At 48.3% G+C, this 25,193-nt stretch overlaps 3 protein-coding genes across 3 annotated transcripts; 1 reads left to right on the top strand and 2 right to left on the bottom strand.

The window, feature by feature from the left end:
* Window positions 1-13,686, bottom strand: KIAA0753 (KIAA0753 ortholog). The gene is made up of 16 exons (XM_033171465.1): window positions 13,538-13,686; window positions 12,657-13,236; window positions 11,868-11,974; window positions 11,597-11,659; window positions 9,497-9,718; window positions 8,397-8,571; window positions 7,101-7,309; window positions 6,720-6,892; window positions 5,970-6,071; window positions 5,603-5,690; window positions 4,900-4,965; window positions 4,294-4,416; window positions 3,642-3,723; window positions 2,722-2,842; window positions 1,726-1,962; window positions 1-557 (listed from the first exon to the last, which is right to left on the bottom strand). Exons 1-16 carry the CDS (start codon window positions 13,631-13,633, stop codon window positions 440-442), a joined length of 2,562 nt encoding a protein of 853 aa, XP_033027356.1. The 5' UTR covers window positions 13,634-13,686; the 3' UTR covers window positions 1-439.
* Window positions 13,687-15,701: 2,015 nt separating this feature from the next.
* On the top strand, window positions 15,702-18,921 carry TXNDC17 (thioredoxin domain containing 17). The gene is made up of 4 exons (XM_033171467.1): window positions 15,702-15,919; window positions 17,070-17,151; window positions 18,004-18,079; window positions 18,694-18,921. Exons 1-4 carry the CDS (start codon window positions 15,772-15,774, stop codon window positions 18,760-18,762), a joined length of 375 nt encoding a protein of 124 aa, XP_033027358.1. The 5' UTR covers window positions 15,702-15,771; the 3' UTR covers window positions 18,763-18,921.
* A 945-nt stretch (window positions 18,922-19,866) lies between these two features.
* MED31 (mediator complex subunit 31) lies at window positions 19,867-23,692 on the bottom strand. The gene is made up of 4 exons (XM_033171466.1): window positions 23,627-23,692; window positions 22,841-22,918; window positions 21,522-21,618; window positions 19,867-20,178 (listed from the first exon to the last, which is right to left on the bottom strand). The coding sequence occupies exons 1-4, from the start codon at window positions 23,634-23,636 to the stop codon at window positions 19,974-19,976; spliced, it is 390 nt and encodes a 129-aa protein (XP_033027357.1). The 5' UTR covers window positions 23,637-23,692; the 3' UTR covers window positions 19,867-19,973.
* Between the last annotated feature and the right edge of the window lie 1,501 nt (window positions 23,693-25,193).

Here is a 25,193-nt window from a genome sequence, read left to right as displayed (position 1 = left end):
CCTGTGCAACCTCTCCCTCCCCCCCCCGAATAGGATCCCAGTGGATCAGCTTCTGCACCCCCTAGATGCCCACTCTTCTGATGGAACACCCCCAGAAGACCCAAGTGTGACAGTGGGCAAAAAGAGAGTGGTTTGTTCACAAAGCCTGGCTGGTTGGAAACACTTCCTGGAACAGCTAACATTTGACTGGCGCTTCAGCTAAGCATAAGGTGCCAGACATCATTCACTTTGCTTAGCCGTCATTACACTCCCTGCACCCATGCCCAGACACCCTTCCTGAACAAGGCAAACACAGCTGGAATTGACAGACACCACCCCTGGGATGTTGCCCATGTTAAGCTCCCACTCCACACAAAGAGAGAGCCCTTCCTGACATGTCCACAACAACGGAGCCCGGCTCTGCTGGACCAGGAGAAGGAGCAGGAGGTGAGAGTGCTGCCTACTCAGCTGCCTCCAGGAACTCCGAGGTGAAGACAGCTTCTGCGTAATCCTCACAAAGGCCCTGCAGCTCTGTGGTTACGTCCGCCAAGGCTTCCTCCGTCAGCTCCTCGGCCAGGCTGGAGGGGGAGAAGCAGGAGGGGGGGAGACAGTCAACAGGCAGGACTACAGACTGCTGCGACTCAGCCACGATCTGCTTGATGGGGAAAATTGCCAGAGCCTGCAAGGGTCTCCTCCTCAAATGACAAGGAAGGAGATTCCCACTCAGTGGCGTAGGGAGAGCGGGGCGTAGGGGGCGCTCCATCCCCGGTTCTAGGGGAGGGGTGGTGACACTCCCCGGCCCCTCCCCCACCACCCGGCCCCCCGTCCGTGCTTCTTTACGGATGGGGCTGCCTGACCTGCCGTTCGCTCGCAGCAGCGCCAGCCTGATCCACTACGCATGCCCGGAAATTCCAGGCATGCACAGTGCATCTGACGCGTCGTGGGGTCAAGACGTACGCGCCGTGACACCCTGCCCCCGGGGGGGGGGGTTGTCTCTGTGCCGCTGCCCCAGGCGGCGAGGAGGCTTCCTCCGCCGCTGTTCCCTTGGAAGGGATCCCACCAGCATGTGACACAAGAGCAGGGAGTAGCCCCTGTCACACCCAACTGGGTATTGTTCTCCCTCTCTCTATTTAATCCCCACAACAAACCTGCAAGGTTGGTTAGGCTGAAAGGCAGGGACTGGTCCCCAAGGTCACATCTAGTGAGCTTCATGGCAGAATGAAGATTTGAACTCTGGTATCTCCCAGGTCCTAGTGCAGCATGCTAAATACTATTCTACACGGGCCCTCGCCAAAAAGGACATGACAAGAATGGCACCCCCAAACCCCATTTTTCATTTCAACCCCCCTCCCACTGGGAAGCAGAAACCCCATTTATCATCAGAAAGGGACAGATTCGTTCCAGGTTTATGCAAATGTAAAAACAAAGGGGGTTAGGCTAGATGACCCTTGGTGTCCCAACAATTCTAATTCTATTGGGTAGTGGCTGTAGGGAAGGTTCCCTCCCAGAATTCTTTGCTTTTTCTTTTGCCATCTGCCCTGATACAGAGCTTCTGGAAAACTAGAAAGCATCCCTGCTATTTTGTGACCTAATAAAGGCTTAATAAAGGCATTGCTGTGATACAGATATTGGATCCTTCTTTGGCAGTGAATGGTGCGCCCCCTGGTGTCGTCATAAGGAATCCCAATGGATGCAACACAAGTGAAAAGCAGCCTTGCCAAGCAGACTCAACTGCTCCTCCAGTACCTCTCTGCGATTCGCCAGGGGTTGAAGCTGCCCACTGCCTCATGGGAGATGCACCTCAGGTGCTGGCTGTATCGTGCACTGTAATCATGAATGCTCTGCAGCATGTTCTTAGGGACAGAGAGGAAGACGCCAGCCTCCTTCTGGCGGGGATGTGACGACGAAGATGGCAGAGTCCCATTCCTGGGCTCCAGCAGCTCCTCCATCCCAGCGCTCTTTTCTTCCTCCTCCTCCGCAGCACTGGAAGCACAACCACACAAAGTAAGTGGCCATTCCTTGGCACAGCAGGAGCCCCAAAACCAGACCCGGAAAGGTTAAGAGCCAAAGACCTAACCAATGTCACCACTGGAGAAGTGCGGTGGTTGGCCACTGTGAGAACAGGATGTTGGACTACTAGATGGGTCATTGGCCTGATCCAGCAGTCAGGCTCTTCTTATGGGGAAGCACCAGACTCCTCCCATGTGGTTCTTTCCTCTGCCTCTCTGGCCAGCCTCCCCTTTGGGCCAACAGCAACAGCCCCTCCTGACACCAATCGTGTCTTAGCCCCTTAGGTGCCCCAGCCTGCCTGTGGTCCCTTCAGCACTGCTGCATCCAGGATCCTCATCTCCCCTACCTCCTGGACCCCCCAGGGGAGAGAAGGCAGAAGAATCTACGGAAGGAGGCCTCCTCCCGCTGCCACCCCTTCCCACTCCATGGGAAAAGCTCATCTTCCTCTTGTGAGTGTCCTTAGTGGCTGCTGTGGAAAACAGGAATGTCAGCGTGGTCTTGCTCTGGCAGGTGCCTTCCCTAGTGACCCCCTTTCTGTCCCTCCTTTCACCCCAGAACCCAGCAGCAGAGGGGTACCTTGAGCTGCCTTCCGATCTGCCTTCCTAGCTATCACATGACCTGTAGGCTATTAGAATATTCATAAACATTCCGTGACTCCCGGGCAACCCACCCAAACAGGTAGTTTTCAGCCCAACCAGCAGCCCTGATGCATTTCCTGGATCCTCTACTCACTTGGTGTCCAGGGGTCTTTCCAGTACAATGTCCACTTGGGGCTCTGGATTACTCTCCCGCCTAGTGATCTGGATGGGATGGGGAGTCCCAGGCTCTTGGCCTGCCTCTGCATTTTCTCTCTCTGGGCAGTGGAGAAAAAAATCAGGAAGATGAGAAACTGTCTACTACAACCTGGGGAGCTTTGCACACATTTCCTCATCTGCCTTTCCTGTTCCCACATTCCCAGAGAGGTAATTTTTTCTTCCTCTCTCATAACACTAGAACTCCTGGAGATCCAATGAAGCTGAACATTTGAAGATTAAGGAAAGAGAAAAAGAAGGACTTATTCATGCAGCACAGTTACTGTCAAATTCCTTCCCACAGGAGGCAGTGATGGTTTCCAACTTGGATGGCTTTGAAAGAAGATCAGACAAATTCATAGAGGATAAGGCTACTGATGGCACCTACCCATGATGGCTATGCTCTGCTTCCACAATAGGAGGCAGCAATGCTTCTGAAAAGCAGTTGCTGGAAATTGCACAAGGGGGAAATTGCTCTTGTGCTCAAATCCTGATTGAGGGTTTCCCATAATGTCTGGGTATCTGGTTGGCCACTGTGAGAACAGGATATTGGACTAGATGAGTCATTGGCCTGATCCAATTGACTCATCTTATGTTCTTTCCAGGAATCATCACCTCATGGGCCACCTGCTCCAACCCAAGAACCACCCCAAGAGGCCTGTTTTCCTCTTGCAAGTCAGAGGTGGCACAACAGCAGCAACACAACCTCCAATACATGTGGAAGGAAATTGAGAAGAACACACAGAAGGCAGGGCCATTCCTTGATCTCTTGGCATCCCCTTGTCTTGTTGTTTGTTTGTTTTTTGCACCCTCTGCTCCTTTATTTCCTACAAACACAAAAACACAAAGCCTGACACTCACCCCATCTCTCTTGCCGAGCCCAGAACTCAGCATCAGAGTAAACAATCTGGTGGTACCGCCTGCGGACGGCCTCTTGGGAGCGCTGCAGGACAGAAAAGTTAATTTATTAATTAGCTGCCTTTATATCTCACCTTATTTTCCAAGGAGCCCAAGGTGGTGTCCATGGTTCTCCTCCTCATTTGATCCCCACAACAACCGTGAGGTATGTTAGGCCAGGAGGCTGTGACTGGCCCTGGTGTCAAGAGGTAGGGAGTTTGAAAGCACACTGCCTCACTGCTTTTGTTCAACGGTGATCTATCATTGTACAGTATGTGGAGACTATGCATACCATCAGATCCTGTTTGATAAGACTGTGTTTTGCAGAGCTTTGTAGAACCTTTCCATGAAAATTAATAAAAAATATTTAACCAAAAACAGGGAAGGGATTGTCTGCTATGGGGCACGGGCCTTGGTGTTAAGACATCAAGCATGGCCCCAGCCATCACCTCCCTCCCCACCCCCTGCCACACACAAGAGCAAGGCTGCCCCACTCCAGGATGCTACTGCCTCCCATGCCAGCCAGTCCTCAAGGGCCTTTATTCAAAAGCCACGGGAAGCTCTCCACCCCGCAGCCTCTTCCTTCTCAAAGGAAAAGGTTCGAGCTCCAAAATACCTCAATCTCCTCCATCCTTTGCAGCATCGCCTCCAGGTCAGAGGGGCTCGAGAGGGTCTCAATCTCCCCACGCTGCAGCTCGGCAAAGTCCTCCAGACCTGGACGTGGGAGACCAACAGGAGCCTGGCAACACACAAAGCAGGTGTTTGGTGTAGACTCCTCCCTACCCCTGGTTTAAAGGGAGGCCCAGATCAGCCCCCACCCTGCCCCACCTCAGGCAAGGCCCATTCATGCGCAGGCACCTGCCTGTCAGGCCAGCTAGACTCATCTCTCTTCTGCCTCCATAGATGTCCAGAAGGGGCTCAGAGGAGCTGGGATACAGGGCTCAAGGCCACTGTGGACAGGCAGCAAAAGGGGTCTCTTCCACCCAGGTTGCACCCAGGCCTTGACAATGAAGGAGGACACAAAGAGCTCTTGTTGTCAGGGATTCTTTGTCCCTGATCCCTGCATTGCAGGAGGTTGAACTAGATGGCCCTTGCGGTCCCTTCCAATGCTGCAACTCCATGATTCCACCTCCTCTAAAGTGGGCCAAGTAGCAAAACTTTCTCTGCCATGCCACATCAGCCAGGCAAGAGAGATCCCTCCATTTCCTGGCTCTTGTCCTACCTTCCCAATATCCTGGCAGGGCAGCTCCTTCTGGCAGATGTTCCTTTCCAAGGAGCGGTTCACCTTCTAAGGAAACAAAGAGGACACCACAGGACTTCCTGCACAGTCCCAGACCCTTCCTGGCAGATGTGTTGAGGCTAAAATGCTCCTCTGGGCAAGCAAGTGATTTGGCCAATCCCCCAACACCTATTCCGGAGCCAGGCTGCCTATTCAAGGCAATGATCCAGGCCTTCAAAACCCTAAATAATTTGAGGCTACCTGAAGGGCCACCCAACACCCACCAAGCCCTGCCTGAGGCCGAGGGCTCTGACCCACCATTGAAAGAGTCTCTTGGGAGCCAGGGAAAAGTCCATCTCTGTGGTGGGGGCCCCCTCAGGAAATTTGTGCACCTGCTATCCTTTATGAAAACCCAAAAGCAAGTATTTTTCCAGGCTGCACTCAGGTGATTTTGGGGTTTTTTATTTTTGAAAACCATGCCAAATATTGTAGCATCCTTTGTCGTTTTTGCTTATATTTCAACACTCGGAATCTTAATAATGCTGCATTTGCTTGGCTTGCTGTAATTCGCCTTGGGAGGAGACAGACCCCAGATGGTGGGCTGGGCATCTGTTAAATGAGAGATGCGGTGGAGGTCCTCAACAGGAAGTGATGTTGAAGACTGTGGAGTGGGGATGGGGGTGAAGGTTCCTGGCTGCTGCCTTACCTGTGCGTTTGCCAAGAGGGGCTCCAGCCGCTCCCGGACAGCTCGCTCCACTGTCGCCGCTATCTGGGCTGCAGAAGCACCATTATCCCTGGTAGCATTGCGGGGAGTCCAAACAATAGAATTCTATAAGAATTTGGCATTTCATGTTTACCACTTCACTCCCACTTGGGGGTTTTGGTCAAGACTGGGGTCTATTTCTCCACCTCCCTATTGTTTTCTCACTGAGAGGAGCCTTCAAAATTGAACCCAAAGCAAGAATATTCCCAAGAAACTTTCCCTCCCAGTTGACTGCAAATTTAGCATGAAAAGTTTAGAGAAAAGGAAATCCACCAAAGGAGCCCTAAGTGAAAGAAGATTCCAGGTCAACCTGAGCATTTCCTTTTCTGGGGCTGCTCGACTCTTTTCTCCCACCTCTTCCGCCTCTCTCCCTGGCCTTGGCTCTCTGCCTCTGGGACTTTTCTCCGAGTGCCTGCAAGGAAATTTGGGTTTGGGCAAGGGGGGGGGGGAGTGAGAGAAGCAATTGCTATTATTGCTGTCGTGGTTCCAACCTTGAAAAGTTGGGCATTAGCTGCAGCTAAAGTTTTGCATTGCACACTGGACAATGTATGGAGTCTAAAAGTGCTACCTTCCACAAACCTGGTACATTCCTGATGTTCTGAATTACAACTCCCACCAACCCTGAATAGCACAACTGAAAGTCCTGGGTTCAATCCCCAGCAGAATCTCTAAGAAAGGCCCTGAAACCCTGGAGAGCTTCTACCAGCTGTTTACTTAACACCAAGATGGATGGACGAAGGGCCTGACTAAGCATCTTCCTTGGGAAGAGGCCGCTGTAGCTTCCTTGCAGAACCTACACATTGCATGCAGAAGGTATCAGGTTCAATCCCCACCAGCATCTCCAAGGTATGACTTTTGGAGAGAGACCCCTGCCAGGAACCATGGATGGCTCCTGCTGCCAGGTAATGCAGATGAGGCTGAGCTAATGGACACAGATGATCAGAATGTGGGACAAGGTCTTTTCAGCAGGTACAGAAGGGGCTGCTGTGTGCTGCTCCCTGCTCAAGTAACCTGGCCGACTCCATCCCACACCGCTGCCTCAGCAGAGATGCTAACCTACCGCTGAGGTGAGGCCAGGGGGGAGGAGAGGCTGGGAGGCACCCAAGGGACCCGGCTATCGCGGGTGGGTGGCTTCGTCTCCTTGAGCCGGAAGGCGATGGTGGGCTCCTGGAAGCGGGCCTGCTTGGCCTGATGAAGCTGCGTGCCTTTTGCCCTGGGAGGGGGCCTGTTTCCCTTGGGGGAGATAAATAACAGTAAGAAAAAAAACATGCAATTCCAGACAGCTCAAGCAGCTCTTATTCAAAACATGGCACGCCTTTCACCTCAACCACTGTAATTCTGGAGAAGTGAAGGCCAAGACGTGACAGCATAGCAGAGGTAGTGTTTGGCAGCACCCAAAATTAAGCCAAGAGACAGGGCGGATGATTATACGTCTACCTACCTGCGGTCTGGTGGGGAGAAGCACGCCTCTCTTCCGGGGGGGCCTCCCCGCCTCAGGGCCAGGTCTGGTCTTCACATGCCCCAGTGCCTCCCACTTGGCCTGCCCCACCGCCTCTCGCTCCGGAGGGGGCTGGCCCTCGAGGGCTGCCATGTCGCAGGGACTGCTTGGATTGTGAGGCACCAGGAGCCCATCAGGTCCTTCATGTTCATCTAAAGGCAATGATGACAAGGCTGCTTGGGGATAGGAACTGTAAGCTCTCAGGGGCAGCCCCCAAAGGATGAATGCCATGGACAGGCAGCAAAATCTATGGGGTGCATTTTGCTGGTTTCTCTCTCCTGGACCACCCCACCTCCTCTTAGTTCCTTAAATTAATCCCCAGTGCACCCTAACCTATAAAAAGCATGATTCAGATTAACGATCTGCATGACTCACTAAGAAAGGTAATAACACATTAAAATTCAAAGCAATAACAATTAATTGCACGTGTATTCAAAATGAATTAATTAAACAAAATCATTTTAAATGGCGCAAAATTGCTGAACTTGATCCAGTGAGGAGACTGAGAAATGATATGACAGCCATCTTCACATATCTGAAGGGCTGCCACATGGGAGATGGAGCAAGCTTGCTTTCTGCTGCTCCAGAGGGGAGAACCCAAACTGATGGCATTCAAATGGCAAGAAAGGCAATTCTGACTCAAAATTAGGAAGAACTTTATGTCAGTAGTTGTTGAACAGTGGAATGGGCTCCCTTGGATTCTCCTTCACTGGAGGTTTTTAAGCAGCGGTTGGATGGCCATCTGTCATGGATACTTGAGATTCCTGCATAGCAGGCGGTTGGACTAGATGAACCCCAGAATCCCTTCCAACTCTACAATTCTACGATTCTATACCAGCTTTTCGAAGTCTGGTAGTCACTGTCACTTCCAGCCCCCGCCCCCTTGCCTCTTAGTGCCCTCCTAGGGAATCCCACCTCCAGGGGGTGCTACTGTCAACTTTGGAAACCACTGCTCTCTCCATAGAAAAGGGTATTTCTTTTTGCAAACCTCCCTCCGCAGTCAGCTTTCCCTTTCTAGACATCACAGCTGGATCACAGTCCACAAATCATCAGTCACAACACCACAAGGTTGGGCTTGCTTGGGAATCCTTCACTGCACCTCTGCCCACAATAATTATGGGGGGGGGGGGAATGCCCAGATGGGCAAAACAAGGCCTCTGCAGGGGAGATCACTGCTCGAACATGTGCAAACAGGCAAAGCAACCAAGCCTCTTCAGACTCAACAACCAGAAGACCCACCAGGGAGGAGCCTCCTGGCCACTGGTGGCTTTCTTGGCTCTGAGGCAGCAGCTTTCTTCTCTCTCTTCAGCCATCGGTTCGTGTCCATCACAGAGGCGGCTTGAGACATAGAGAAACTCCCTTTCGGCCCCCCTTTCTTGGGAGACTCCTTCTTGGACAGCAGAGAATCCAAATCCTGCCATGACAATTTGCACCTCAGATTAAACATGCAAAATGGGCTCATTGCCAAGCTCAGGAACACCCTCTCATGATTCTCCTCCAAACAGAAAGCCCCTAAACAAGCCACAGGGCTCGCCAAGCAATCCTGCACTCAAGCTTGCTCTGATATTCAGCCTTAAGAGAACTTTAGTTAAGTCCTTGCAAGTTATTCACTTGATGAAAATGCCTCTCAACAGCTGCCTAAATATCAGATACTCATCTAGGAACGGAGGAAGCTGCCTTACACATAGTCAGATCAATGGCCCATCTAGCTCAGTACTGTCAACACTGACTGACAGCAAAGGCCCTCCAGGGTTTCAGAGATAAATGCACTCCTAGCCCCACCTGGAGATGCCATTGGGGATTGAACCTGGGACCTTCTGCAGGTGAAACAGCTGCTCTACCACTGAGCGGCAACCCTTCTGTCTAATTTCAGCTGCTAACCGATTTCAGAGAGCTGGGACTACAACACTAAAAGCCCAGTTCCTAGTCCATTCCAAGTGCAACTCTGGAGCATGCAAAGTGACGCACCTCTCAGCAGTGCCCCATCTGAGGAGTGGAGTTACTGGGCAGGGTCACCCAGTCCCTAGTTGTTAAGTGACATTTTTACAATAGCCGTTTAAAAAACAAAGGTTGTAGCAAACATCCCTTCAAAACAGGCTGCCAGGAGGTGATCTCAGTTCTTTGCATAGCCACAAAAGAGCAGATTAAAATAGGCATGGTGGCCGCTCTTTTCCTTGTATCCCAAACCTGGAGGCCATGAAGTGATGCCCTCCTTCCACTGGCCCCGGACTGATTGTGGGGGGCTAGATTTCCCCATAGGAGGCAGAGCTCTTCATCTCCCCCTCCTCAGCCACAAATGCTACACCCCCGCCCCAAACAAAGGAGCAATCACACCTGACCTCGATCTGCAGCAGGAGGTCAACGACTCTGTCGGGAAGGGAGGAGGAGTCTGTCTCGAGGCGGGCGGAGCAGAGGGAGAGCTGCCGAATGAGGTGGCCCAGCTCTTTGCAGTGGGCTGGGACTGGCTGCTCCTCCGGCTGGTCAGCAAAACGGGAGGCAAAGACCTGCAGGGCCCGGACGGCTCCCCGGTGGGCTGCTGCCAGCCTGGCCATGGCACGTGACTGCATCACAAACGGAGGGAGGGTGAGAAAGAACTGAAGTTAGCTGGGCAGCCATGAGGAGAGGGCTGCTCTGAGCCAGGGCTCTTCTCCCAAACTGGAAAGGTTGGCTTATTTTCTGCTGCTCCAAAGGGGAGGACCAGCAACCAATGCATTTGAATGACAAGAAAGGAGAGTCCAACTAAACATTAGGAAGAACTTCCTGACGATAAGAGCTGTTTGACAGTGGAAAGATCTCCCTTGGAAGGTAGTAGATTCTCCTTCATTGAAGGTTTTTAAAGAAAGATTGGGAAGCCATCTGTCAAGAGATTCTTTAGCTGTGAATCCTGCATAGAGTTGGAATAGATGACCCTTGGGGTCCCTTCCAATTTTGTAATTTCTGGTCAAGGAGAGAAGCCAAGGATGCAAGAGCTTCATGGCAACACCAGAAGCAGAAGGTAGAACCAGAGGGGAAGTCTATCCCTAGCTGAATAGGATCATATATTTTCTTCTATTAAGCACATCAGTTGTGATGTTTAAGATAACTTTTTACTTGTGGTCAGAACAGCAGCTGCTGAGAACCCCAAATGTGAAATCCTTGGCCTGTAAGTTACACAGAGTTATACAAAAGGCTTCTCGCACCTTAGTTTTACACGAGTAGAAATTAAATCACATTCTCAGAGCAAAAGCATGTCTGCACTATCAGAGCTGGATGCCTGATTCAGCAGGAAAAGTTTGCCCACTTTCTATGAAACAGGCCCAAGGCTGAGATTTCTCCTGCAGAAACATTCTTCACACATTCTTCATACAGCCTGAGCCAGCAGATTCTTCTAACAATATCCTTTCACATACATTTTACAAGTCTTCGCATGTAGGCTACCTATCAACATCAATATGTTTATCCACTACAAGACCATCCTGGAGACAAGGGCAGATAGGTAGCGTGCAGGTGAAGAGATGTAAAGAAGTATGTGTGAAAGGATATAGTTAGGAGAATCCACTTACTCAGACTGCATGAATTATGCGTCAAGAATGTGTATGAAATGTTCACCCTTGAGCTAGTTTGATAGAGAGGAGGCACCCCATTCTTCTCAATGAATCAGTCATCCAGCTCTGATAATGCAGGCCTGTTCTTCCTCTGTTTAATTTACAGGCCCGAGGACTCCACTGGGTTCTCCAGTGACGGCTGCTATGACCAAGTAAAGTTGCCTTAAACATCACAATGGGGTGGTTATTTTTTTAAAAAAATATTTATCTTTTAATTTTTTTGATTTAATAACAATGAAAAGTGCAAACATACCAAAAAGAGACAAAGAACTTAACATCTCTTAACAGCTGTGCAGGGCTGTACTGCCAAATCCTGAAAGACCTGTAAACTTAATAATTTTGATTGCTGCTATTCAAGGGTTTGGTAAATTACCCTTCTTGAAAAGATATCTCATAAGTTAAAAATCTCTAAAGGGCATAACGCAAATGGCTGTTTCTTCATATATGTCATTATATTATTTCTTATACAAATATTGAGGCATATGGTGACTTAGTGCCACTAGTATATGCAACTGTCTGACTCATTTAAGGCTCACATAGAACTTTTATTCCCAATAACAATGGAACTCACAGGTGGAAAAAAACTGCTATTCTTATATATTTTTATAAAGGGAATATTTGAATGAAATAATACTTCACCATCCCTGTGTTGTCTCTTTGTACTTTTGTCCTTTCAGGCTGTGATGCTTTATGGTTTACATTTTTATTCTTTGTCTGTTTTTTGTTGATACTACAATTCTTTTAAAAGTGAGGTGGTTACAGAAGAAATCTGCCACAACCCTTTTGAGGAGGCTCCAGCATGACCTGCATCATTGATGTTCCCACAGACTCTCCAAGGCAATTTCCATCTCTTACCTTCTTTGTGTGCTTTATTTTACGAGGGCTCAGCTTCTCCAGGTCGTCCTCTATTTCTTTTACCTGTTTCAAGAACAATGCAAACAAATTAGGTAGATAAATCATGAGGAAACTTGAATTCGAAATGCTTGGTTTGCTGGTTCAGGTGAGAAGTTCTGACATCCAGAGAAGCTTCTGCCCAAGGTAGGCAGAGCTGAAATCCAGGCTGCCCCACCCAGCTCCACAGGCCCCGCAGCTACCAGCACACTGTCCCCTGGTGCTCAGTTCTGACCTGTTGCTGGAGCATATACAGCATCCGGGCAGAGCGCACGGCCTGCTCCTGCCTCCGGATCTGGACGCGGTGTTCTTCATCGGGATCCAAAATTTCCTCACTTCTCTCTGAGGGGGGGGGATGTTTAGCAAACACAAATGAGGGGGATAGGTGTGGAATTTTGGAGAAGAAAGCAGAAAAGGCTTGCACAAAACCCCCAGTCGAGAGGGAAGGGTGATGAGAGACACCTCCCTCCCAGTTGGACACAAGGCTGCCTGGAAACAGCTCCACTTCCAGAAACTGTCCCAATGGCACTTTCCCCTCGCCCAAGGCAAACAGTTAAAACTCAGTTCAAGGCGGCAACTCTGAGCTGCTTCCCCAGGAGGAAATGTGAAAGCAGCTGTCCAAATTTGTTATTATGTTAATTATTTATTACATTTATATGCCACGTTTTCCTCCAGTGAGCTTAAGGTGGTAGCGCATAGTTCTCCTCCTCACAACAACCCTGGCAAGTCAGATTAGGCTGAGAGATAGTGACTGGCCCAAGCCATATTTGAACCCTGGTTTCCCAGGTCACAGTCTGACACTTTAACCACTACAAGCGATTCCCAATTTACGCAAATTTAACTTTTGTGCACAGGGAGTCAGAACGTAATGCCTGCATAAATGGGGAGCATTCCACTACACCTCCAGCTCATGAGGAGACCTTCCCTGGAGCTCAAAGGGGAGTTTGCTACCTCCGATCATGGAGGCTTAGCACATCGTGGCTAGCAGGCGTTGAGAGCCCTTTCCTCCATGAAGTTCTCTCACCTCTCCTCACCAGTTCGTCAATCTTCTGGATGTAGTTCTGAAGCTCCTTCTGCAGCCGCCTGACCTCCAGGGTGCTTCTGTCTTCCTCCCTCTTGAAGGCTGGGGGAGGCCCGGGGCCCGGATCACGGGTGGGGGGCGAGTCGGAGAAAGAAGGGTCCGACTTGACCCGGGAGGGCGTGTAGAGGTAGACCCTGGCTCCAGAGCTGGTAGTCTCCACCTTGGGGCAGCGGCCCGGCTGACGTCCAAAATTCAAGTGAGACTTCACAACTACACTGCCAGACTTCTTTCCCTGAAGGGAGGTGGCCAGAGGGCCCTTCTCCCCCTTGGAGAAGTGCTGCCTCATCTGCTCCTCCAGGTGCCGTCGCTTCATGTCCCTCCTGGCCAGCTGCACAGCTAAGTTGAGCTTCTCTTCAGAGACAATGGAAAATGCCATGGAACCCTGTGAGCTGAGCCCATCACCAGCTCCCGGATCCCGTCTAGCCTCTGGCTGTGCCAGCTTCTCTATGATGATTGGGCGAGGGTTGCTGTAGCGGACAGCCAAGTTCTCTGGCAGGGCAGGAGCATCCCGACTGAACTGGAGCTGTGCCAAGCATTAAACAGCAAGCGTCAGCATGGGGGGAAAGATACAAGCTTTGGGCCCATCAGCCACTTTTTTTAAAGTATATCATTGTTTTAACTTTTTGAATGTCTTATTGTTGCTAATTTTTCTTTGTGATAATTCTAGTGTTTTATCTTCATTGCAAACTATTTTAAGGCTGTTTACAATCAAGTGGTATATAAGTTTTATAAACATATCGCAAAAGCAACATGCCCAACTAGTTAGGCCAAAGAGACCTAGCAGGTTGGCACCCAAACCACAAAGCAAAGGCATCACCCAGTACCTGCATCATACTCTGAGGGGCTTTTCCATCACTTTTGTCTGGCTGTAAATGAGATGCTGAAGTAACGCCGACTGCTGCTGGCTTCCTCAGCCCCATCACACCCGACAGAGCAGTGATCTCTAGTCATCTATGAGGATACTGCTGAAATACTGAGAGGAAATGAAAATATAAGAACCAACACCAGAATGCATTATATCTCATAAACTATAAATATCTAAAGGGCGGAGCTCAAATGATCTTTTTTATATATGACATGGTTTTATTATACAAATATTAAGGCACATGACCACTCAGTGCCATCAACATATACAACTATCTGTCTCATTTAAGACTAAATAGAACCTTTATTCTCAATAATAATGGAACTCACAGGTGGAGAATACAAATAGTAAAGATTTATGAAAAATGAAGTAAAATGAGTTTATACTTTATTTCCTCTTTGGAGCTGTGCTATATCTTTGTACTTTTGTCCTCCCAGGCTGTGACACTTTATGGTTTAAATCAGTTAGATTCTTAGTTCTCTTTCTATTATGCCTGCACTTATTTTGCTAGCTCAATTAAATTTAGAAAGGAAAATGGAAGGGGAAGAACTGCCACCAGCATATGCTCACTTTTCTCAAAACTATTCTCTTACTGTTCACCTTTCAAGCAAAAGAAGATACAAATTTCCTAAGCCTGCCCAGATGCACAACCTACTCTCCCAAAATGCTGCCTCAGCACATAAAATGCACAAAGGAGAAATGGAAATAAGGGCTGACCAGGTACAAAGGAGAAGGGCACAAAGAGGCTGGTTGGATCTCATCAAGCTGAGCCCAAACAGCAACTAGGGGTCCCTGGAAAAGCCTGCAACAAGGAAAGCATGAAGGCACAACCTCTCCTGTTGCTCGCCTTGGCTCCAGGGTCTGGTATTCAAGAGGAAGGCTGCCTCCTGCACTTTGTATAGCCATTAAGAAGAAGAGGAGAAGTAGGAAGAGAAAGCAACATTGCAGAGGGCATCCATAAAGATTCCTTCTATACAATTCCATGAGGAAGAAGGTGCAGGTGGCCTGCAGCTCCTCCTGCCCTGCCCCCTGGCATTTGTGCCTGCTCAGTTACCAGATCTGTGGAAGCGCTACTTTAAGGAGAAGCTGGCATCCATGTCCCACAACCTCACAGTGCACGGCAGAGGGCTCAAATGGACACAAGCAACAGGCTGCTTCCTCTCTGCGTGGGGCGGGAAGACAGTACTTTATTCTGGGCCCTCCTGAGCAGAAGGCAGAGTCTGGCCACTGTCTCCCCTGCTGTCTCCCTGTCTCCCCAGCTTAGCTGCAGGCAGCCAGCCCCTCTATATGGAGGCAAAGTGGCCCCTACCGTATCCTATGCTGGTTGGACTACATAGGAGTGTTCGGTTGGCACCTGCCCCCTACAAAGATACAGCCTCTTGTAGTTGCCCGGAGATCTGGGAGCTCCCTGCTTGACCTGGACTCCTGGCTGCACATGGGCTGCTTCCCTTGACAGCCTCCGAGGTCCCACGGAACTGGGGAGCGGGAAGAGGCCAGCCCAGCCCCTCTGCCGCCGCCCAGCCACCCACCCACCCACAGGGTCGCTGCAAGTTCTTCGTATCTCTTGACGACGGGCAGCTGCTGAGGTGGCGGGTGTGCGTGTGCAGGACATAAGGCCCAGCCGCTATCACCCTTGTGCTAGAATAGATGGAAAGCGCAAGCAGATGCAACACACCCCCACTGGGTCAACCGGGCGAAACAGCACAAACTGGCCGGTAGAGGAAAGCGGAGGAAGCCTCCATGCGCAGGAGCATTCTATCTTCTCCCTCCCCGACCTCCTTCGCACGTACCAGGGAGCCCTGCGGCGAATGGGTGAGGTGGCGAGGTGTCGGGCCCGGCCTGCCTTACTCGGTTTCTCCCTCGGAGGAGGAGGAGGCCGAGGCGGACCCCACCAGCAGAAATGCCGCCGCCACCGCCGGCCGGCCCAAGAGAAACCGCGCTATGGCCGACACCGCTTCCCTCTTCTCTCCATGGTTTCCCTGGCAACCGCGCGCCGCGAAGGCCGCCGGGAAACGGCTGGGAAAGTACGGGGGCCGACGAGAGACATCGTGGCGTGCAAGGGAAAGGGCCTGCTTGCATGTCCCAGCGCGGCCGCCGTCGTGACCGCGCGCCCCGGTGGGCGGAGCCTTCCTGGTCTACTTTCGCCTTCCGGGTCTGCTTTTCCCTGCCTGACTCCGCGCGTGTCGGTCCGCAATGAGAGGCTACGAAGAGGTGGCGGTGAGCGGCTACGAGGAGTTCTCGACCGCAGTCCAGGAGCGCCGCGACCGGCAGATCTTCGCTTACTTCAGCGGCACGAAGGACCCGCAGAGCGGCACCAGCTGGTGCCCGGACTGCGTCACCGGTGAGGCATCCTCCTCCTCCTCCTATTTGCATATGTTTGTATGAAGGAGGGGCAGCTGCTGCTTCGAATCTTGCCCCCCTCTCTCTGCGCCTCAGCCTTCCTTCTCCGTCCCATTCTGTAAAATGGGTGCAATAACGCCGGCCGACCTTGCTAGGCTGTTGTGCCGATTCGTTTTATTTATTCATGTAAAAGTCATTTCTAAATTGTTTCCTGGCTGGGGGAAAAACCCCGTCTAAAACTGCGTGCTGAATGCAGAATTACGCCACCTGAGCTGTGGGTTTTCCCTAGGGAAGCTATGATGCAGGGGGCGCTGGAGGTGAAAGTGGGTATCAGGCTTTGAAAAGCTGGTATCACTGGATCAAGTTCATCAGTTTTGCTGAACTAACTCAACTACGGTAGTTTTAATTGGATATTTAACAAATGTGCATTTTTTCCTCATTTTGAATTTTTTAGTGGGTCATGCAAACCACTGTTCTGAATAATGTTTAGGGTAGGGGGCTCCGGCAATTAATTTATGGAACTAAGGGGGGGAATGGCCCCAAAAAGTTTTGAGAACCACTGCAGTAAAGCAGTGACTTGAGATAACACTCTTGATGCACATTAATGCACTCTAAAGTGTTATGCGGGTAGCACTGTGGTCTAAACCATTGAGCCTAGGGCGTGCCGATTAGGTCAGCAGTTCAAATCCCTGGGATGAAGTGAGCTCCCGTTGCTCTGTCCCAGCTCCTGCCAACCTAGCAGTTCAAAAGCACGTCAAAGTGCAAGTAGATAGGTACCGCTCCGGCGAGGAAGGTAAACGGTGTTTCCATGCGCTGCTCTGGTTCGCCAGAAGCGGCTTAGTCATGCTGGCCACATGACCCAGAAGCTGTCTGTGGACAAACACCAGCTCCCTTGGCCTATAGAGCAAGATGAGCGCACAACCCCCGAGTCGTCCGCAACTGGACCTAATGGTCAGGGGTACCTTTACCTTTACCTAAAGTGTTATGGCTACCCATATAGCCCCCATGCTGTGAACCCAACAGGAATGATCCAGCCCCAATTGGGCTCCATGCAAGGGAGAGGAGGGGGTTGCTGGTAGCTTCAGGGTGTGTTAGAAGTGTCCGGCGTGATCAGATGGGTTGGTAAGCAGGCTGCATTTGCTTTCTTTCAGCGGAGCCCATTGTGCGGGGAGAGCTCAAGTACCTGCCTGAAGGATCAGTGTTCATTTACTGCCAAGTAGGAGAAAGAGCTTAGTAAGTATAACGTGGAGCAAGTTGGGGAGCATGCAGAGCACGGATTTTGAGCAGGGAGCCAATCCAGTGCTGGGTTTTGTTCGTGGAAAGGCCCTTAAGGCTCTGTCAGCTTTTTAGGGATGGCTGTTGTAGAAAGCAGGACAGACAAATCCCCATGTTGCCCCCCCCCCCATGTTGCACCTATTCACACCAGAATGGACACTTAATTTATCCTGGTTCAAGTACAGCCTTGCTTGTACAGGTTTGCTTGGAAGTCACTTCTTTCTCTAACATGGTATAATTATTAAGATCACTGTCATAATCATACTCAAAACAGTATCAAGGTGACTCACAATAAAATAAATCTGGTCAAAATGAAAAATTACATAAGGAATTTGATTTGACCATCAAGAAGCAATAATTAAAAGCTACACCCACACCCCTCCCTACATGATCACTATTAAAATCAACCAGATAGAAATGTCTTCCAAAACAGCAGATAAAAATTAACTTTCAAATGCCTGAGAAAGAAGTTTGATTGGCATTGAAAATATTTTATTCTGGTTTTCATTGAGTGCATTTAATGAGGAGGCGGCTACAACTGAGAATGTCCAATCTCTCTCTTTGCCAGAAGGGGGCGCTTGGACTGCCTGGCCAAACGATAAGGTTTGGGGTCTGGAAATATCCCCTGTTCCACCTCTCCTTTTCTCAGGGCATTTAGACTTTAAGGTGAGACTCCTCCCCCCTCCCAGGTCACAAGTAATTAGTCCTCACAGATTAATCTTAATGAAATTTCCCCCGTCAAAACCTTCATGCCTTTTAAACTAATGCCTTTTAAAACTTATTGCCCATTTTTATTTCCCCCCCCCCCAGTTGGAAAGATCCTGACAATGAATTCAGAAAGAATCTTCACTTAACTGGAGTGCCTACGCTTCTTAAATATGGGACTGTAAGTATTTTCACATGTGATGAATGATGGCTTGGAATCCACATTGACATGGTAGTGCGCTCTGTGCTGATTATTCCAGTATTGCAAACAATTTCATGTTTCTTAAAACAGTCTCTTTACAGTTGTGCTCTTATGCTTCCTGAAAAACTGTGCAAATGTCTACAAAGCCATTCAGTTTTGTTTTTTTTAAAAAGATTCAGCTCATGTTTACATACTCAGTATGAAGACCCACTGTGTTCAGAGCACCAGATTCAGACTGACTCCCAAGTAAACATGAGTACAGACCATTAAGTTAGTCTCTTGTTACAGCTGAACTATCTCTCAGCACTTGTAGCTGGAGCCAATTTGACTTGGAAAATAAGATCCCTGCATGACTTAGCTTTGGACTCTGCTACACACTTGTTAACTAATGATTAAATGTTTCACAACATTTCCCTTTAGGTGCCAAGCTGCTCATTTAGAAAGATACAAAACAACCTTGTAGTCAGTGTGGAATTCAAGCTGTGTAGCTATTCAAAAGCCTGGCAGTGTGCCAAAGTAGGAAGGGATACTTACTTACAGGAGGATTTTAATCTCCTGCAGCTTTTCTTAACCATTTACAATGTTTGTTTCAGCCTCAGAAGTTGGTGGAACAGGAATGCTTTAAACCAGACCTTGTGAGGATGCTGTTCACGGAAGACTAAGTTGTTTCCACTCTAATGAAAAGAGTTTGCTGCTACCAGCTGAGAAGCTGACCAGAATTCCTTCAGGAGACCAATCATGTCTTAAAATACAGAAAAATGAAGTTTCAGCCTGCAAGCCAACTGAGTTAAATAAAAATTTCTTTGATTTTGTGAGTACCATCCTATAATAGTGTATCATCAAACTGAAGCCAGTATATGATGTGTTAACAATGTGAAGTTTTTATAAACAAGAAGACAGGTCCCTGCCCTCAAGGATCTTACAATCAAAGTCAGACAACAAGGGAGAAACGAGGCTAGGAAAAATGGAGACAGCAGCTACAATGAAACTTCAAGTGGGGAACAAAAAATTAAGTCAAAAGGTCTCAGACAAAGGAGGTTTTTGAAAGAGATGTGATTGAAATACATATAATTGCTCCTCCTTGATTTCACAAGTAGCCAGTGTCCTCAAATAAACAAGGTGAACCAACAGCGAAGTCTGTTGCTTAGCTATTGCTATGGAATGTCACTGCCTTTAGAAGCATCGTATGCCACTTTGGGCTGAAAACCTGCAGAAAGTTATGGCCCATCACATCCCCACTGAGCTTAAGTATGAGAGGATTCTGTGACACGCAGCTGGAAGTGGTTCTCACTGACCAGTTACATCTTGCACTCCAGCAATGAATTTAGCCAGCCAATACAGATGGGTTTGCTTTCGCTTTTTTTAAAAAAGATCACTTATAGATCTGAGAGCTTCTCTTGTCAAAAGGAATATAGGCTTTTATTTAACAATGGACTGATACAAACCCAGCACATACTGACAAGCTTTTAAGTCTCTTTATTTGCTGCTCTCAATCAACATGCTAAAAACTAACCACCACAGGGCTTTTATATACACACACACACACACACACACACACACACACACACAGAAAGAGACATACCAACCCAAATTGCCCACCTTTCCACTGACAAGTCTTTTGGGAAATGCAGTAACTTCTTTAAATCTGGAGGGGGTGAGAACTTATTGCTACTTCATCCAACACATAAAGAAGCTGTTTATGCAGCCTCTGGTAAAGCAAAGCCAGAGGATCCATAAGAGGTGTTGAGGTCCCCCAGGGTGACTAATTTGTGCTGTGGCTGCTCAGCCAAGGCAGCCCCATGCTTGGATGATTCCAGAGTGGTGCCGCCACTGCAACTGTCCCTCCTGCACTCACTGGGGATGCCAAATGGGCTCACTTCACAGAGGTGCTGTTCTGCTGCTGTTGCTGCTGTTGCTGCTCTGCCAGGGCCTGCTGGAGGCGCATGCGCTTGCGAGAGTAGTGCTGCCAGTGCAGGATCTGCTGCTCATCGATGAACTTGGCACACTGGGCATTGACCAGCTCTTTGCGGAAGTGCTCATACTGCAGCAGCTCCAGCATGTGCAGGCACTGAGGGTACCTTTGCGACAAAAGAAGGGTCATACACACATTAGCAGAGGCTTTTAAAACACGTACGGACTGCCAGGCAAATACAGTATGATCATGTCTTATGTGCATTTAATATGCACAATTGCAATCATACACAGTTGAAGTCCAGTTGCTTGAAATCTTACACGATACAGTGGTACCTCGGGTTACAGACGCTTCAGGTTACAGACTCTGCTAACCCAGAAATAGTACCTCGGGTTAAGAACTTTGCTTCAGGATGAGAACAGAAATCGGGCAGCGGAGGCACGGCGGCAGCGGGAGGCCCCATTAGCTAAAGTGGTGCTTCAGGTTAAGAACAATTTCAGGTTAAGAATGGACCTCCGGAATGAATTAAGTACGTAACCAGAGGTACCACTGTAAATGCATAGCCAGCGCATGGATAGGTTCTTGCTTGGGAAACAAGGACAGAGAGCTTAAAAACACACTGAAAGTGTCCCCACCACCCAAACAGCTATACTTTCCATTTATATTTTTCAGCTACCCAAAGTTTGTCAGAATGTCCAAATATGCAAAGCCTGGTCTGGCACTTTCCGTCCAAACTAGAAACCGCTATTTGGAAGACTGTCTAAACTGAACCCATTTAAGAGATTATGAGTGTAGACCAGGCTTCCTCAAACTCGGCCCTCCAGATGTTTTGAGACTACAATTCCCATCATCCCTGACCACTGGTCCTGCTAGCTAGGGATCATGGGAGTCGTAGGCCAAAAACATCTGGAGGGCCAAGTTTGAGGAAGCCTGGTGTAGACTTTTCACATGTTTATCTATGTTATATTCAGATACCATTTTAGACCAAGTTATATTAAGGGACACGTAATTGGATTTTTAAGCCAATTTTATTTTTTAAGCATCTTTTTTATCTGCCCCATGATAAAATTAATGTAAATACAAGAGTCCTTTCCCTCACATGTCATGCAAACTGATCTGCCTTTAGCTCGCTGCCTTTGAGACTCTCTCGGGGCACTGGTATAAATTCCATCTCAGCACACTGAGCAATTTTTTTCAACTTTGTCATGCATTAAAGGGGGTGGTGCACACATTTGTACTTTGAGCAAGTGATGGGTAGACAGAAAACCCTTGAGTCTTGTGCGCCACTTGTAACAATCAAAAACCAGATCTATGAACTCAGGGAAAAATGACATAGTACAGGGCCCCAGAAAGGCTGTGGCAGTTTGGGACAATGACTTGTCATGATACACAATCCCTAGCCTTCAAAAGCACTGCAGAGTTCAGAGGGCTACTTGTGGGGGTTTTTCAGATAGCCAAATAAGCTCTAAGCTTGTTTAACACAGCAAGATACACAATCGTAACTCTTACTTTAGGTATTTGGCATACTCTGGTTCTTTCCAGTAGAGCAGGTATTTAAGGTAGTTAACAAACGCTTTGTCCTTGAAGAATCCTCTCTGGGCAAGAACTAGAAGAAACACAAAAATCAGTTTACTTAAAAGTGGATTTTCCCTGTTTATCCTCACAGCAGTTAGTCACCATTATTCCCATTCTACAGATGTGGGGAAAGAGGATGTACAAACAGTATAAAGGTCAACTATACGCAAAACACTCCTCCAAATGCATAGGCTATATTTTAGCCATAAAGTCACACAAAGACTGAAGCTGTTACAGAAAACTGAGGACACCTTTGCTGGATCTGGTCAAGGATGCATCCAGTGCTTTCTAATTTCAACAGTCTTAGCCACAACTGTTTTAACTTGGGTTTACCTATATGTTTTATATTCCCTAATCTGTTTAGTGGGTCTTGCCCAAATAACGTGAATAAAAACATAAATCTTGTTGGCATCTGTCTTGAGAGCCAAATGTAGTGAGTCTCTGAGGGTAAGTCAAATCACTGCGTTAGCAGTAACAAAGTGAGCTTCCATGGTGTGCAAGCCTAGGCAGGGTTTATGGCAATTCCATGCTGCCCAGACAACAAGACCCCACTCTCAGCCTCACTGATGTGGTCGAAAGGAAAGCAGAACAATGCTTGGCACCAGCTTGGCTGCAGGTGTTGCTGGAACTTTGTGTATTTATTTAGTTATTTACTTTATAAACTTTATATACCGCTTTATTGTAAAAAAAACAAAACCTCAAAGCAGTTTACAAAAAGAAAAAAGAATCAAGAAAATAAAGGTTAAATCGAGAAAATTTCACTAGAAAACATACAAAAGTCAAAATACTGAAACCAATTAAACTTACAGGAAACCCTCCCCCCATTCACACGTGTTTAACGTGTATATGACTGCTCACATGCGCGTCATGCTGAACCCACAAATGCAGAGTGGGTATTATGTGGCATCTGCAATAGTGTCAATTCTGCCAATTGAAGGAGTCGGCTGAGCACACGTGAGGTAAGGCAATCTTGTAGGTAAACCAGTCCCAGGTTGTTAAGGAGTCAAGTTAGCCACTTCCTTTCTCATTAATTTTAAAATATTCTGCGTTAGTGAACATTTGTTTTAACAGGACAGGGACAAGGAACCTGCGGTTGCAGGGGGAGGTGCTCCACATGTTCCTAGACTACAACTCCCATAATCCCTGTCCATTGGCATGTTGTCAAGGGCTGGTGGGAGGCTGAATCTAACAACTTCTGAAGGGCCCCCCACATGTCCTTCAGCACTAACCAAGGATTTGTTTTGAGTACTTACAGTTTAGGTAATTGGGGTTTGCCAGGCACTGCACAAACTCCAACTCCAACTGGAAGCGAAGGCGATTGCCAGTATCATCTGATGTGGCAAAGAGAAGAAGAAAGGCAAGTGGAATTAAACAAGAAATGAAAATGCTCCACCTGATGTCGCTCAGTGTGGGGCAGAGCTGGAAAAAGGTTTAGAACCCCCAAGTGCTATCCCTGCCCAGAAATTTGAAAAAGAGAAGCCTGTGAGAAATCCACAAGCAGAACCTGAGCACAAGAGCACTCGCCCCTCCTGCAGATTCTAGCATCTGGTGGCAAGGAAGGTGTCTCCCAGAAGCCCCCAAGCAGAGCTCTCCCTAGTCCCTGCCACTCAAGAGACAGGCTCCAACTGCACATGGAGGCTCCACTCCCAGCTCTCAAAGCAGGCAGACAAAGGAGGAACCAGGCCAAAGTTTGTGTGTGTGTGGGGGTGTTGTATCGAGGCTTTTGTGGCCAGCTGGGAAGTTCAAAAGGACAAGGAGGGAGGCAGGCAGGTATGCCCTCCCCTCATGCAGCAATAATTAGCATTCAGAGGAGTTTCGAGACTTCCTCTCATGCCCAACACTCTTTGAATGGCCGTGGCCGTCTCCCTGCCGTGGGCTACCCCACGCACATCGCAGCAGCGAGTTCCGCAAGTTAACAGCGCGACCTTTTTTGCACGGCTTGGGTTTAAATGCGTTGACTAGCCAACGGAGGCCTTTCCGGCCGAGGGGAGACCCCGCCCGGCCCAGGTTCCCTCCTCGCCCCTCGCCCAAACACTCACCGCTCTCCATAACGACGACAGCGGCTTCCGCGGCTTCTCTGCCAGAAGAGAAAAATGGCGGCGATAGCGGCGGCGGCGGCTCCTGCGCCTGCGCAGCGTAGCCCGGCCGCGGTGCCTTTTGGGAAACTCTGGGGCGGCGGATGCGGCCATGTTGCTGTTGCCGGGGCAACTGGTATACTCGGGGCCTGGCGAAGGTCCCAATAGGGAGGGTCGAATAGGGAGACCCGGCGCCGGGCGGGACAGGCTACGGCTATTTTGTTGTTGTTCAGTCGTTCAGTCGTGTCCGACTCTTCGTGACCCCATGGACCAGAGCACGCCAGGCACGCCTATCCTTCACTGCTTCTCTGGCTGTTGCTTGTTCCATGGAATATTTATGTATTTGTTATTTCATAAATTATTATTAATGTGCTACTTTTTAATTTTTTTTAAAAAAAGAACAACTCAAAACGGTTTACAAAAAAGTAAGATTCTTAGTAAAAACAATTACAACATTAAAAATATTAACAATCAGCAATAAACCGAAAGCACGTCAGCATTCTCAGTATCTGGACAGGCTTGCCAAAAGGAAAAATGCTCTTAGTAGGCAGAAAGAGTACAGTGAAGGCACCTGCCTGATTTCAATAGGCAGGGAGTTCCAAAGTGTAGAGGTGCTGCAACACTAAAAGAATTATTTCTTACAAATGCAGAGCAGGGCGTTATGCGGCACCTGTAACAGTACCAGGAAAATGCCTCCCCTGCTCCATGAACAGTGGTGGCACCAGAAAAAAAAAATATGGGCAGGGGGCACAGAAGGGGTAAAATATATTTCTAGTTGACTGATCTGTGTCCCACATGCTAAGCCCTCTGAAAGAAAAATAACAATAGTCCAGTAAGAGTCCAGATTGTTAAAACAACAACAGCCTTTCCATGCCAGTAATCACTGTGGTACCTTGTGGCAAGTTGTTCCAGGAGCCTACTATGGTGAGGATGACAGGGTGGCAGATGCCTTCCTGTAGTGAGGACAGCCCTCTCTTTGTTTTTTTTTTTTTTATAAGATTTTATTATTTTCTATTAAAACAAAACAAAAACATAGCATAAACACCAACATTAACAATACAAAAATACAATACATAAACACAATCAAACAATTACAATAAAAAGAAACATATACAAACCTTTAAACTAACACTTATCCTCTTACTTTTCTTGGTACTATCTTCTCTGTTTTTGGGGACTTCCCCCATTCCCTCCACTGTCTTCAAAATCATATATATCTTTTAGGTAGCTTTGTATCTTATTCTATTAACATTTGCCCAATTTTTAATGTGCTTAACTTTACTTAATCATATACCTAATCACATATAGATCTTAACTTAAACACCAAATCTTAACTTATTTTCTAACAAATAAATCTTTCACACCAAAAATATCTTCCTAACAATTTTGTCTAACATAAACCTGCTAAAGCCGATCTTCTATTTAGTTCTGCTCAAATATTCAATTTTACTGATTTGACTAAATAGTCTTTAAATTTCTTCCAGTCCTGTGACACCTTCTCCTCCCTCTGGTCCCGGATTCTGGCGGTCAG

Source organism: Lacerta agilis, chromosome 15, assembly GCF_009819535.1.
Source record: "Lacerta agilis isolate rLacAgi1 chromosome 15, rLacAgi1.pri, whole genome shotgun sequence".
Taxonomy (NCBI): domain Eukaryota; kingdom Metazoa; phylum Chordata; class Lepidosauria; order Squamata; family Lacertidae; genus Lacerta; species Lacerta agilis.
Note: the sequence above shows the minus strand (reverse complement) of the source record. Positions and strands in the feature narration are given on the sequence as shown.

Bases quoted from the DNA above. Each gene is read 5' to 3' on its own strand.
- KIAA0753 (XM_033171465.1), bottom strand. From the start codon at position 13,633: ATGGGGCTGAGGAAGCCAGCAGCAGTCGGCGTTACTTCAGCATCTCAT. The intron at 5,691-5,969 runs GTTGACCTGGAA...CAATGCTACCAG, and splicing joins CCAGAAAAGGAAATGCTCAG to GGATAATGGTGCTTCTGCAG. The intron at 3,724-4,293 runs GTATTTTGGAGC...TCTGTCCTGCAG, and splicing joins AAAGGATGGAGGAGATTGAG to CGCTCCCAAGAGGCCGTCCG.
- MED31 (XM_033171466.1), bottom strand. The intron at 21,619-22,840 runs GTAAGTACTCAA...TGTTTCTTCTAG, and splicing joins AAACCCCAATTACCTAAACT to TTCTTGCCCAGAGAGGATTC. The intron at 20,179-21,521 runs GTAAGAGTTACG...TTTGTCGCAAAG, and splicing joins GAGTATGCCAAATACCTAAA to GTACCCTCAGTGCCTGCACA.
- TXNDC17 (XM_033171467.1), top strand. From the start codon at position 15,772: ATGAGAGGCTACGAAGAGGTGGCGGTGAGCGGCTACGAGGAGTTCTCG. The intron at 17,152-18,003 runs GTAAGTATAACG...CCCCCCCCCCAG, and splicing joins CAAGTAGGAGAAAGAGCTTA to TTGGAAAGATCCTGACAATG. The intron at 18,080-18,693 runs GTAAGTATTTTC...TGTTTGTTTCAG, and splicing joins CGCTTCTTAAATATGGGACT to CCTCAGAAGTTGGTGGAACA.